General features: G+C 37.7%; 1 protein-coding gene across 3 annotated transcripts in view; it reads right to left on the bottom strand.

The window, feature by feature from the left end:
- The window catches only part of PRKDC (protein kinase, DNA-activated, catalytic subunit), a 270539-nt gene that overhangs the window by 30568 nt on the left and 225375 nt on the right, over positions 1-14596 (bottom strand). For 2 of the 3 annotated variants that reach the window (XM_074318994.1, XM_074318996.1), the window contains exon 71: positions 13278-13471. In XM_074318994.1, coding sequence (XP_074175095.1) covers positions 13278-13471 — 194 coding nt within the window. The remainder of the gene's footprint in view (positions 1-13277; positions 13472-14596) is intronic. The other variant, XM_074318995.1, reaches the window with a different exon arrangement.

Below are 14596 nucleotides of genomic sequence, written 5' to 3'. Positions count from 1 at the left end.
AACTAGTCAGCCTAGGAGTTAACCCCACCTACTCACAAGAGAAAAGCAATTAAAGATCTTCTTTAACAGGACAACATACACAACACAAGAGTCACCTTTGGAGCACACGCAGAGGAGAAGAACGAAGTAGTGCAAGTCAAATATAAAGGACACATACTACATAAGACAACCCAGCAAGAACTAAGAACTCTAGGGGATCTACCTAATACATCGAAGCAAACACAGAGAGTCAGCCAGAATGGGGAAACAAAGAAACATATCCCAAATAAAAGAGCAGAAGAAACCTCCAGAAATGGAACCAAATGAAACAGAGGTAACCAACCTATCAGACAGAGTTCCGAACACTGATGATAAGAATGTTTAAGGAGCTTAGAGACATCAAGAAGGATGTAGAAATCATAACGAACAACCAGTTAGAACTAAAGAACACAATTACCGAAATAAAGAACTCACTTACAGGAATTAACAGCAGGCTAGATGAAGCAGAGGATTGAATCAGCGACTTAGAAGACAAGTTAGCAGAGATCACCCAAACAGAACAACGGAAAGAAAAAAGAATAAAAAACAATGAAGAGGGTTTAAGAGACCTCTGGGATAACATCAAGCACAACAACATGCGCATCATAGGAATACCAGAAGGTGAAGAGAGGAAGCAAGGGATTGAGAACATATTTGAAGTAATAAAGTCCAAAAACTTCCCTAACCTGATGAAGGAAACCAACATACAAGCCCAGGAAGTGCAGAGAGTTCCAACCAGGATAAACCCAAACAGGTCCACACCAAGACACATTATAGTTAAAATGGCAAAGCTTAAAGACAAAGAGTGAATCCTAAAAGCAGGAAGAGAAAGACAGAGGGTTACATACAAGGGAACTCCCATAAGACTTTCAAACGACTTTTCTGCAGAAACATTGAAGGCCAGGAGGGAGTGGCAGGAGATACTCAAAGTGATGGAAAACAAAGGCCTACAACCTAGATTGCTTTATCCAGTAAGGCTATCATTTAAGGTTGATGGAGAGATAAAGAGCATCCCAGAAAAGGATAAGCTAAAGGAATTTATTACAATCAAGCCAGCATTGCAAGAAATACTAAAAGGACTTCTGTAAATAGAAGAAAGATGAAAACAATCTAACTACAAATTTAAAAATGGCAATAACTATGTACCTATCAATAATCACTTTAAATGTAAATGGATTAAATGCTCCAATCAAGAGACATAGGGTGGCTGAGTGGATAAGAAAGCAAGACCCTTGTATATGCTGTATACAAGAGACTCACCTCAGATCAAAAGACACACACAGGCTGAAAGTGAAGGGTTGGAGTAAGATATTTCATGCAAACGGAAATGAGAAAAAAGCTGGAGTTGCAATACTTACATCTGACAAAATAGACTTTAAAATGAAGAACATATTAAAAGAAAATGATGGGCACTATATAATAATAAAGTGATCGATCCGACAAGAGGACATAACCTTAGTAAACATCTATGCACCCAACATAGGAGCACCTAAATATATAAAACAGATATTGACTGACATAAAGACAGAGATCAACAGTAATACTATCATAGTAGGGGACCTCAACACACCTCTAACAACCAGGGACAGGTCTTCTAGACAGAAAATCAATATGGAAACAACGGCCTTAAATGATACATTGGACCACTTGGATTTAATCGATATTTTCAGAACATTTCACCCCAATGCTGCAGAATACACGTTCTTCTGAAGCGCACATGGAACATTTTCCAAGATAGACTATATGTTAGGCCACAAAGCAAGTCTTGATAAATTTAAGAAAATTGAAATCATACCATTGTCTTCTCTGACCACAGTGCTATGAAATTAGAAATGAACTACAGGAAAAAAACTGGAAGACACACAAATTCATGGAGGCTGAATAACATGTTACTAAATAATGAATGGGTCAAGCAGGAGATCAAGGAAAATCAAAAGATATCTCGAGAAAAACGAAAATGAAAACACGACGACCCAAAATCTATGGGATGCCACGAAAGGAGTCCTAAGAGGGAAGTTCACAACATTGCAGGCCTACCTAAAGAAACAAGAAATATCACTAATCAACAGTTTATCGTCACACTTAAGTGATCTGGAGAAAGAACAGCAAAATAAACCCAAAGGGAGTACAAGGAAGGAGATAATAAAGATCAGAGCGGAAATACATGAAATAGAAACCAGAAAAACAATACAAAAGATCAATGAATCCAAGAGTTGGTTCTTAGAGAAGATAAACAAAATTGACAAACCTTTAGCCAGACTCATTAAAAAAAAGAGAGGACACAAATTAATAAAATCAGATATTAAAGAGGAGACATGACAACAGACACCGCAGAAATACAAAAATTTTAAGAAATTACTAAGAGCAACTACATGCCAACAAATTTGACAATCTGGAAGAAATGGAGAATTTTCTAGAGGCATACAACCTTCCAAGGCTAACTCAAGAAGAAACAGAAAACCTGAATACACTGATTACCACCAGGGAAATAGAATCAGCAATCAAGGGAAATTGAATCAGTAATCACCAATCTCCCAACAAACAACAGCCCTGGACCAGATGGCTTTACAGGTGAATTTTACAAAACGTTCAAAAAAGAATTATCACCTATTCTCCTCAAGCTCTTCCAAAAAATCCAGAAGTATGGAAGACTCCCAAACAATTTTTACGAAGCCACTATCACCCTGATCCCAGACGACGACACCACAAAAAAAGGAAACTACAGGCTGATATTTCTAATGAACACAGATGCAAAAATCCTCAACAAAATATTAGCGAACAGAATTCAGCAATCATTAAAAAGATCATACACCATGATCAAGTGGGATTCATCCCTGGTATGCAAGAGTGGTTCAACATCCGCAAATCAATTAATGTGATTCACCACATTAATAAAATGAAAAATAAAAATCACATGATCATATCAATAGATGTAGAAAAAGCATTTGATAAAATCCAGCAGCCATTTATGATAAAAACCCTTCAGAATGTGGAAATAAAGGGATCATATCGCAACATAATAATCAATTAAATAAGGCCATATATGATAAACCCACTGCTAACATCATACTCAATAAGGAAAAGGTAAAACCATTCCCCTTAAGATCAGGAACAAGACAAGGTTGCCTACTTTCTCCACTTCTATTCAACATAGTGCTGGAAGTTCTAGCCACAGCAATCAGACAAGAAAAAGAAATAAAAGGCATCCAAATCGGTAAGGAGGAAGTAAAACTGTCATTATATGCAGATGATATGATACTATATTTAGAGAACCCTAAAGACTCCACCAAGAAACTATTAGAGCTGATAGATGAATTTAGTAAAGTAGCAGGATACAAAATTAATATTCAGAAATCAGTTGCATTTGTATATACCAATAATAAAACATCAGAAGGAGAAATTAAAAAAGCAATCCCATTTACAATTGCTCCAAAGACTATAAAATACCTGGGAATAAATTTAACCAAAGAAGTAAAAGATCTGTACTCAGAAAATTATAAGACACTGAAGAAAGAAATGAAAGAAGATACAAATAGATGGAAACACATACCATGTTCATGGATAGGAAGAATTAATATAGTTAAAATGTCCATACTGCCTAAGGCAATATACATATTCAACGCAATTCCTATCAAACTACCAACAACGTTTTTCACAGAAATAGAACATATAATCCTAAAATTTATATGGGACCATAAAAGACCCGGGATAGCCTCAGCAATCTTGAGAAATAAGAACAAAGTGGGAGGTATAACGATACCTGACATCAAATTATACTACAAGGCTACAGTAATCAAAACAGCATGGTATTGGCATAAACAGACACATAGATCAATGGAACAGAATAGAGAGTCCAGAAATAAATCCATGTCTATGTGGCCATTTAATCTACAACAATGGAAGCAAGAATGAACGGTGGGGTAAAGACAGTCTATTCAATAAATGGTGCTGGGAAACCTGGACAGACACATGCAAAAAACTGAAGCTGGACCACTTCCTTACACCATATACAAAAATAAATTCAAAATGGCTTAAAGACTTAAATGTAAGATCTGAAACCATAAAATTCCTAGAAGAAAATACAGGAAGAAACTGCACAGACATTACCCGGAGTAAGATTTTTACTGATATATCCCCTCGCGCGAGGGAAGAGAAAAAATCAACATGTGGGATTACATCAAACTAAAAAGTTTTTTCACGGCAAAGGAAACCATCAATAAAACAAAAAGGGGTCCCACTGAATGGGAAAAGATATTTGCCAATGATATATTTGATAAGGGGTTAATATCACATATTTATAAAAAACTCACTCAACTCAACTCCAAAAAACAAACAACCCAATTAAAAAATGGGCAGAGGACATGAAGAGACATTTTTCTAAAAAGGACATACAGATGGCAAACAGACATATGAAGAAATGCTCAACCTCACTAACCATCAGAGAAATGCAAATAAAAACCACAATGAGATACCACCTCACCCCAGTCAAAATGGCTATCATCAATAAATCAACAAACAACAAGTGCTGGCGTGGATGTGGAGAAAAGGGAACGCTTGTGCACTGTTGGTGGGAATGCAGATTGGTGCAGCCACTATGGAAAACAGTATGGAGGTATCTCAAAAATCTGAAAATGGAACTACCTTATGATCCAGCAATCCCACTCCTAGGTATCTATCCGGAGAAATCCAAAACTCCAATTCAAAAATCTTTATGCACTCCTATGTTTATTGCAGCACTATACACAATAGCCAAGACATGGAAGCAACCGAAATGCCCATCGGTAGATGACTGGATTAAGAAGCTGTGGTACATTTATACAATGGAGTATTACGCAGCCCTAAAGAAAGAAATCTTACCATTTGCAACAACATGGGTGGACCTAGAGAACATTATGTTAAGTGAAATAAGTCAGACAGAGAAAGACAAATACCCTATGATCTCACTTATATGCGGAATCTAAAGAAAAGAATAAGTGAATGAACTAATCAGAAACAGTTTTGGAGACGTGGAGGAAAAGCTGAGTGTTGCTAGATGGGCAGGGGTGTGGGGATAAGGGGGAAGGGGAGAGGTCTAGAAAATAGTCGGTAACCACAAGATGGCCACGGGGTTTTGAAAATTAATTTGGGGAACGTAATCAACAATGTAAAGATTTTGTAGGGTATTCGATGGACACGTGTTCCATTTGGGGAATGTAATCAACAATGTAAAGATTTTGTAGGGTGTCCGATGGACACGTGTCCCATTTGGGAGACCACCTCAGGGGTGATGTAGATCCCTGATCTCTGCACTGTACACCTGAAGCTGAACAATAATGAATGCCAACTATAATTTTTTATATATATAAATATGTATATATATGTATGTATATGGTTACAGGAAGCGGAGTACATCATTAGGAATAGAGACAGTGGAAATGTAATGGCTGTGTGTGATGTCAGAAGGATGGTGGATGGGGGGAGGGGGGCTCACACAGTGTGAGTGATATAAATGACAAACGTCTAAGTATTGCTTTGCTTGTGCACCTGAAACTAATATAATTTTTAAAAAAAAGTCCCCGTTTAAAAAAAAAAAACACTGGTGAGAGTGGACATCCTTGTCTTATTCCTGATCTTAAGGAAAAATCTTTCAGCTTTTCACTGTTGAGTATGTTACTTGTGGGTTTGTTATATATGGCCTTTATTATGTTGAGGTATGTTTCCTCTAGCCCCACTTTGCTGAGAGTTTTTATCATAAAGAAATGTTGGATTTTGTCAAATGCTTTTTCTGTATCTATCAATACAATATGATTTTTATTCTGTTTATGTGGTGTACCACCTTAATTTACAAATAGTCAACAAATGTTGCATTTCTGGGGAAGAAAATCCCACTTGATCATGGTGTATGATCTTTTTCATGTATTGCTGAATACATTAATGTATTTGCTAATATTTTGTTGCCAATTTCTGCATCTATGTTAATCCGGGATATTGACCTGTAATTTTCTTTTTTTGTAGTATCTTTGATGTTGGTATTAGGGTAATACTGGCTTTGTAAAATGAGTTTGGAAGCTTTCCTTTTTCTTAAATTTTTTTTGGAATAGTTAGAGAAGAATAGGTTTTAATTTTCTGGATGTTGGTAGAATTCACCAACATGAAGCAATTTGGTCTAGGACTTTTCCTTTTCTTTTTTTTTAAAGATTTTATTGGGGAAGGGGAAAAGGACTTTATTGGGGAACAGTGTGTACTTCCAGGACTTTTTTCCAAGTCAAGTTGTTGTCGTTTCAGTCTTAGTTGCATAGGGCGCAGCTCACCATCCCTTGTGGTTGAAAGGACGCACTCCAACCAACTGAGCCATCCAGGAGCTCAGTGGCATCTCAGCTCAAGGTGCCGTGTTCAATCTTAGTTGCAGGGGGCACTGCCCACCATCCCTTGAGGGATTCAAGGAATCGAACTGGCAACCTTGTGGTTGAGAGCCCACTGGCCCATGTGGGAATCGAACCAGTAGCCTTCGGAGTTAGGAGCATGGAGCTCTAACCGCCTGAGCCATCGGGCCGGCCCATGGTCTAGGACTTTTGTTGGTTGGAAGTCTTTTCATTACTGATTCAATTTCATTACTAGTTATCAATCTGCTCAGATTGTCTCTTCCTGATTCAGTCTCAGAAGGTGTATGCTTTTAAAATTTATCCATTTCTCCCACGTTGTCCAATTTGTTGGCACATAATTGCTTGCAGAATTTTCTTATAAACTTATGCATTTCTGTGGTGTTAGTTGTCACTCCTCTTTCATTTCTTATTTTATTTATTTGGGTCCTCTCTTTATTCTTGATGAGTCTGGCTAAAGATTTATCAATTTTGTTCATGTTTTCAAAGAACTAGCTTTTGGTTTCATTGGCCTTTTCTATTGTTTTTGATTCTGTTTACTTCTGCTCTGATCTTTATTATTTCCTTCCTTCTACTCACTTTGGCTTTATTTGTTCTTTTACTACTTCCTTTAGGTGTAAGTTTAGCTTGTTCATTTAAGGTTTTACTTGTTTCATGAGCTATACTCATGAAATATTACTAGCAATACAGGGTTGTATTGCTATCAATTTTTCCCTTAGAACTCTTTTTTGTTGTGTCCCCTAGTTTGGGTCACTGTGTTTTCATTTTCTTTTGTCTCAAGGTATCTTGATTTCCTCCCTGTTGTTAACCCATTATTTGGCAGCACGTTGTTTAGACTACACATTGTGTGTTTTTCAGTTTTCTTCTTGTATCTGATTTCCTGTTTCATACTATTGTGATCATAGAAGATGCTTGATATTTCATCTTCTTAAATTTATTGAGACTTGTTTTGTGGCTTAACATATAGTCTATCCTGGAAAATGTTCTATGTACACTTGAAAAGAAAGTGTACATTCTGCTGTTTTAGGGTGAAATGTTTTGTTATTAATCCATCTGGTGCAATGTGTCACTTAAGACCACTCTTTTGGTGTTCATTTTCTGTCTGGGTAATCTATCCATTGGAGTCAGTAGGGAGTTACTGTATTACTGTCAATCTCTCCCATTACATCTGTCAATATTTGCCCCTACATTGGGTGCATAGATGTTATAGCCTCTTGTTGGATTGACACCTTTAACATTATGTAATGCCCTTCTTTGTCTCTTGGCATAGCCTTTAAATCTATATTGTTGGACATAAGTATTGGAACATTAGCTTTTTTGTTTGTTTTCATTTGCATGAAATCTTTTCCCATCACCTTTACTTGTAGTCAGTGTATGTCTTTTGATTTGTATTGAGTCTCTTTTACACAGCATGTATATGGATCTTATTTTTGTATCCATTCAGCCATCCTATGTATTTTGATTGGCACATTTAGTCCACTTACCTTTAATTAGTGATAGGTATGTAGTTACTGTCATTTTAGTAATTATTCTGATTATTATTATATTTCTGTCTTTCTTGTTCTTTCACTCTTTTCTCTTGTGTGTTGATTACTTTTTATAGTGTTATTTTTGGATACCTTTCTTTTCATTCCTTGTATATCTGTTATAGATTATTGGTTTGTGGTTACCATATACTTCATATATAACAAACTATGCTTATAACAGTCTACTTTAAGTTGATAGTTACTCAAGTTCGAACACATTCTAAAATCACTACGTTTTTACTCAACCCCTACGTTTTTGTCATTATATTTTACCTTTGTGTGTGTGTGTGTGTGTGTGTGTGTGTGTATCCTTAACAATAATTTATTGTTATATTTACACAGTCTTCCTACCTTTGTACTAGCTTTATAATTGGTTGATCCGGAGTTTTTACTAAGCGCTTGCCTTTGTCAGTGAGATTTTTTCTGTCCTATATTTTATATTTATTTTTTATCTTTTCTACTTAAAGAAGTCCCTTTATCATTTCTAGGAATGCTGGCTTAGTAGTGATGAATTTATTTAGCTTTTGCTTACCTGGAAAATTATCTCTCCTTCTATTCTAAAAGATAACCTTGCTGGGTAATTTTGTTTTGTTTGCTCATTAAACTTTGTTTTAATGGGTCTCAAAATTCTGTGACAGAATTTTGGTCACGTTTCCATTAAAAAGTACTAATTTTAAAAACTAATAATTTCAAAACAGTCACACACAAAAAACAAATGGCCCACAAAACATTCTCCTTTCCTTCGAAGGTTTTACGATGCACTGTAATCATTAACCAGTCTTTTACTATCAAACTTAAATGGCCAATTGAAATAAACAGTTCTGAAACTGTTTTTCCACCACTAAGACTGGCATGGCAGGTATTGGGGATAATACTCATTTAGCCTTCTGAGCTTTCTGGGCAGACTTTGTGACCTTACCAGATCCAGTTGCCTTCTTGTCCACTATTTTGATGACACCCATAGCAACTGTCCGTTTCATGTCATGGACAACAAAATGATCCAGAGGAGGGTAGTCAGAGAAGCTCTCAACACACATGGGCTTGCCAGGAACCATATCAATGACGGCAGCATCACCAGATTTCAAAAAATTTGGGTCACATTCCAGTTTTTTTTTCCAGGCTAATGATCAACCTTCTTCAGCTCAGCAAATTTACAAGCAATGTGAGGTGTATGCCAATTGAGCACCAGTGCATATCTGACACTGATTTTGCCTAGATGGTTCAGGATGATCACCTGAGCCATGAAGCTAGCTGCTTCTATTGGTGAGTGATTTTTGCTGTCACCAGCCACGAACATCTTTGACAGATACATTCTTGACAAATTCGCCATGATGAACATCTTTGACAGACACATTCTTGACATTCAAGCCCACACTGTCCCCAAGAAGAACTTCACTCAAAGCTTCATGGTGTACTCCAACAGACTTTACTTCAGTTGTAATGTTGACTGTGGCAAAGGTGACCACCATGCTAGCTTTGAGAACACCATTCTCCACTCGGCCCACAGGGACAATACGAATACCACCAATTTTGTGGATATCCTGAAGGGGCAGACAGTTGGATGAGTTGGTAGCAGGATGCAATCCAGAGCTTCAAGCAACATGGTTCCACTGGCATTGCCATCTTTACAGGTGACTTTCTGTCCCTTGAACATGTTAGCACTTGGTTCCAGCATGTTGTCACTATTCCAACCAGAAATTGGCACAAATGCTACTACGTCATGGTTATAGCCAATTTTCTTAAAGTAGATGCTGACTTCCTTAACGATTTCCTCGTATCTCTTCTGGCTATAAGGCGGCTTAGTGGAATCCATTTTGTTAACACCAACAATTAGTTGTTTCACACCCAGTATGTAAACCAGAAGGGCATGCTCACAGGTCTGCCCATTCTTAGAGATACCTGCTTCAAATTTACCAACACCAGCAGCAACAATCAGGACAGCACAGCCTGAGATGTGCCAGTAATCATGTTTTTGATAAAGTCTCTGTATCCTGGGACATCAGTGATGGTCACATAACACTTGCTGGTCTTGAATTTCCACAGAAATCAGTGTGGTACCAATGGTGATACCACACTTACGTCCAGCTTTCAATTTATCCCAGACCCAGACATACCGGAAGGAGGCTTTTCCTATCTCAGCAGCCTCCTTCTCAAATTTTTCAACGGTTCTTTTGTCAATCCCACCACGTGTAGTTCAGATGACCAGTAGTGGTAGCCTTGCCAGAATCTACATGTCTAATGATGACGATATTGAAGTGTGTGTTTACTTTTCCCATTTTGGTTAGATTTAGTGGTGGTTTTCATTGTACCTGTGTTCTGGAGGCAAACCGGTTGGGAAAGAGCTGAGTAGAACAATCTTGGTTTAGGTTTTGACTTTTCATCACTTTGAATACTTCGTGTACTGTATTTTGCCATGTATAATGCGCTTTTTTTTGCCCAAATTTGTGAGGGAAAAATAAGGATGTGCATTATACATGGGTAGTACTAATCTGTATCTATATAAATGTTTTTAATTCTTTTGTTTATGTTTATGAGTTAAAAGTGTAACTCTAGAAATCAATAGTGATATCTGTATGCAAAATAATACCCTGGGATATGATAATCGGTTTTGTTGAACTTACGATGAACTTGCAATGACGAAGAATTCTTGGCCTTCTATGATGTGTAAGTATTGTAAATCTGTTACCCGTACATAAAATTTCTTGTACCTTGTATCTGGTCTTATGTTTTGTAATTATTTGTTACATAAAATTTCTCGCACCACAATATGTTAAAAAATAAATGCTAAAATTCCTTTATAATACAAAAAACAAGTACCCAAATGTAAATAAATAAAAGTTTGAATTAAAAAATTAAAATGAAAGCTTTTTTCCCTGAAAGTTTTAGCCAAAAACATGGGTGAGGATTATACACAGCAAAATCTGGTAATTCCCTTTTGGGCTGCAAAGTTTGTCAAAAAAATCACCTGATGGTTTTTATGGGTACTCCCTTGTATATAAATAGCTGCTTTTCTCTTGCTACTTTATGATTCTCTCCGTCTTTATTTTTTGCATTTTAATTATGATGTGTCTTGGTGTGGAGCTCTATGGGTTCATCTTGTTTGGAACTATCTGCACTTCCTCAACTTATATGTCTATTTCCTTTGCCAGGTTAGGGAAGTTTTCAGTCACTATTTCTTCAAATAGGTTTTCATTCTTTCTCTCTCTCGTCCTTCTAAGACCCCTATGATATGAATGTTGGTTCCCTTAACGTTGTCCCAGAGGTCACTTAAACTATCCTCATTTTTTAAAATTCTTTTTTCTTTTTCACTGTTCCAAATGGGTATTTTCTGCTACTTTCTCTTCCATATAACTGATATGATTCTCTGCTTCATCTAATCTGCTGTTGATTCCCTCTAGTGTATTCTTCATTTTAGTTATTGTAGTCTTCAGTTCTGAGTTCTCATTGGTTCTGTTTTCTCTTCTATATCTTTGTTGAAGTTCTCACTGAATTCATCTATTCTTCCTCCAAGTTCACTGAGCATCTTTATAACCAGTGTTTTGAACTCTTTACCTAGTATACTGTCTCCATTTTAGTTCTTTTTCTGGAGTTTTGTCCTGTTCTTTAATTTGGGACATACTTGTCTCATTTTGGCTGACTCTGTTTGTTTCTATGTATTAGGTAGGTCTGCTACATCTCCCATTCTAAAAAGAGTGGTCTTATGTAGAAGGTGTCCTGTGAGGCCCAGTGCAGTCTCCCTGACTCCAGGGGTGTCCACTGTGTAGGTTGGGTGTGCCCTCCTGTTGCAGGTGTGCCTCAATTGCTGCTGGCATGTTAATGAGTGGACTGACCCTCAGGCTGACTGGCTGTGAGGGTCATCAGTGACTCCAGTGGACAAGCTATTGTGCAGGGGCTGAGCCCATGAAGCAGGAGTCACTGTAGTGACTAGTGCCAGCTGAGAGTGCCCATAATGTATGTTGGTTGCTGAGCAAGTTGGCTGGGCTCTGGCGAAGTCTGAGGCTGGTCACTGGGTGTGTCAGGTTTGGAGCCTTTTGGGAAAGCCTCTGGTGTGGGAAAAGGTCAACCACAGCTTGTGCTGGTCTTGGGCTGCTTGGTAGGAGCTAAGAATTGGTCTGCAGTTGGCTACTGATTGTGCTAGGCTTGGAGGTGCTTTGGAGAGCTGAGCCCGCTGTTTCTTGTGCTGGACTTGGGAACTTTTGTTGGGCACTATGAAGCAAGCTGAGATGGCTGCTGCTTGTGTTAGGCTTGTGGCCTAGTTGAAGCTATGCTGCAGCCAAAGACTTGCCACTGCTTATGTCAAGCTCGGGGCCACCTGGGAGATACAATGTAAGCTGAAGCTGGTCGCCACTTGTGCTGGGCTTGGGGCTGCTTGGCAGGAGCTACAATACACTTGGAGGCTGGCCGCTGCCAGTGTGCAGCAGCATGTGGACTTTTGAGAGTCTTCTGCATGAGCTGAGGCTGCCAACACTCTTGTGAGATTTGCAGAATTTTGGGAGACTGCAGTGTGAACTAGGCCGGCTGTTGGTGTAGAGGAGCTGTTGGAAGAATCTTGGTCTGGTAAACGAGTTGGGTGGGTCCTGGGGTCTCAGGGAAACACTAGGATAGGGAGAATGTTCTTAGCCGTGTGAATGGACAGTACAGATTTGGCATCCGCCTGTACTGGGCCAATTAGATGGGAGGAGAGTTCAACAAAAGAACGATGGCATGCCTACCAGTGCTTCTGTCCCCTGAGAGAGTTCCCCATTCCCCACCCTTCCAGTTCTCGCTCTGAAGTTAATCAGTGTAGTCCCTCCCCATGTAATTCTGGCACTTTTTGAGCTGCTGCCCCTGCGCTGGAGCTTACAGCAAGTTTGTGCATGAGCCCTTAAAAAAAAAGCAGCATCTTAGTCTCCCATAGCCATTTGTCTCTCTCAATATAATCCCCTCTGGTTTTCAAAGCTAATTGTTATGGGTACTCCTCTTTCTGGCACAGTTGCCCCAGGTTGGGGAGCCTGGTGTGGGACTGGGACTCCTTGCTCCTCAGGGGAGACCTCTGAAGCCAATCTATCCCTCCCTCCCATTTATTAATGGCCATACCATTAAGTATAGGACCTGCCTCCTTTCCGTCCCTCCTACCTGTCTTGATGTGGCTTTTTCTTTATATCCTTAGTTATAGAAATTCTGTTCAGCTAGTCTTCCGGTGGTCCTCAGTGATAATTGCTCTGTAATTCCGTTATAATTTTGATGTGATCATGGGAGGAGGCAAGCTCATTTTACCTACTCCATTAACTTTACTCCACCTTCTATCCATTATTTCTCTCATGTGGCCAGAAGTTTGCACATTAAAGACATATAAAATACAAACATAAAAAGCTCATTCTTCTGGTATACATACTTTTTCTGTATTCTCTGAAGTGGCTCCAGAAAGCTCCAAGATTCTTCTAGCTTTGCTTTCCTCGATTTCAGCAAGGCAGGTTGGCTGACTGTTGAGAGCATTAGCTATGATCTTGTAAGTTGTACCCAAAAGAATGTTCTGGTCACGGAAAGACAGAATATTTTTGCTTAAGTAGCTTGATGTGTTCTCACCTGCTGGATTAAAAAACACACACACACAAGATTTTTTCAGAAATAAAGTAATATCGTAAATGAAAAAAAAGAAATCCTTAGTATTCGAAAGTTGTTTTCTATTAAGAAATTAACTAAAGTAAATCTTGAAGGTAGAAGAAACTGACTTCAAACATTGGTTAGGGAATTTCTTGAACTCACATTAATGAAAAATGTTCTTTGTTAGCAGTGACCATATCAAAATCCACAGAGGCTAAGCAATTAAAACACTGATTAATTTTTATTCGATCATCATTCTGCATTTTGTCAAACCACCTAATTCTAACTGTTACTAAGAATTGAAAATGGCTCTTTTTAATGCATTTTTAACACATTAATAACCCAGAGACGATTTTTAAATTGATACTGTTACCTGTTACTGATAAAGCAACAGAGACTTGTCCCTTTAAAGGTTTGGTTCTTCCCAGACAAAAAAAGCTGAAGGAGTTCATAATTACTGAACCAGTATTATGAGAAATTTTAAAGGGATTTCTTTAAGAAGTAGAAGAAAAAGAAAACCCTAAAAATATGAAAAAGAAAATATCACAAAGAAAAAAAACTCTCCCTGACAAAGGCAAACATGTAATAAAAGCAGGGCACTGACAAACACTAAAGCTAGTATAAAGGTTAAAAGGCAAACATAGGAGAATCACAAAGTAATTACAACAGTAAATTAAGGGATACACACACACACACATACGAAGTAGAAAGTAATGAAAAAAACATAAACAAGGGATGAGTAAAAATGGAAGTGCTTTTTAGAATGCAGTTGAACTTCAGTGACCATTAACTTAAAATAGACTGTTATAAACATAGCTTGGTATATATATATATATATATATATATATATATATATATATACACACACACTATAGACATCTATATCTATATATGTATATAGATATAGATATATAGCACATGGTAACTACAAACCAAAAATCTGTAAGATACACAAGAAATAAAGAGAAGGAATCCAAACACAACACTACAGAAAATCATCAACATAGAGGAAAGCAAGAGAAGAAAAGAACAGAGGACTACAAAAACAATCAGAAAACAATAAAATGGCTAGAAGTACATACCTATCACTAACTACTTTAAATGTCAATG

The sequence above is a fragment of the Rhinolophus sinicus genome, linkage group LG14, assembly GCF_036562045.2.
Source record: "Rhinolophus sinicus isolate RSC01 linkage group LG14, ASM3656204v1, whole genome shotgun sequence".
NCBI classification, from domain to species: domain Eukaryota; kingdom Metazoa; phylum Chordata; class Mammalia; order Chiroptera; family Rhinolophidae; genus Rhinolophus; species Rhinolophus sinicus.
Note: the sequence above shows the minus strand (reverse complement) of the source record. Positions and strands in the feature narration are given on the sequence as shown.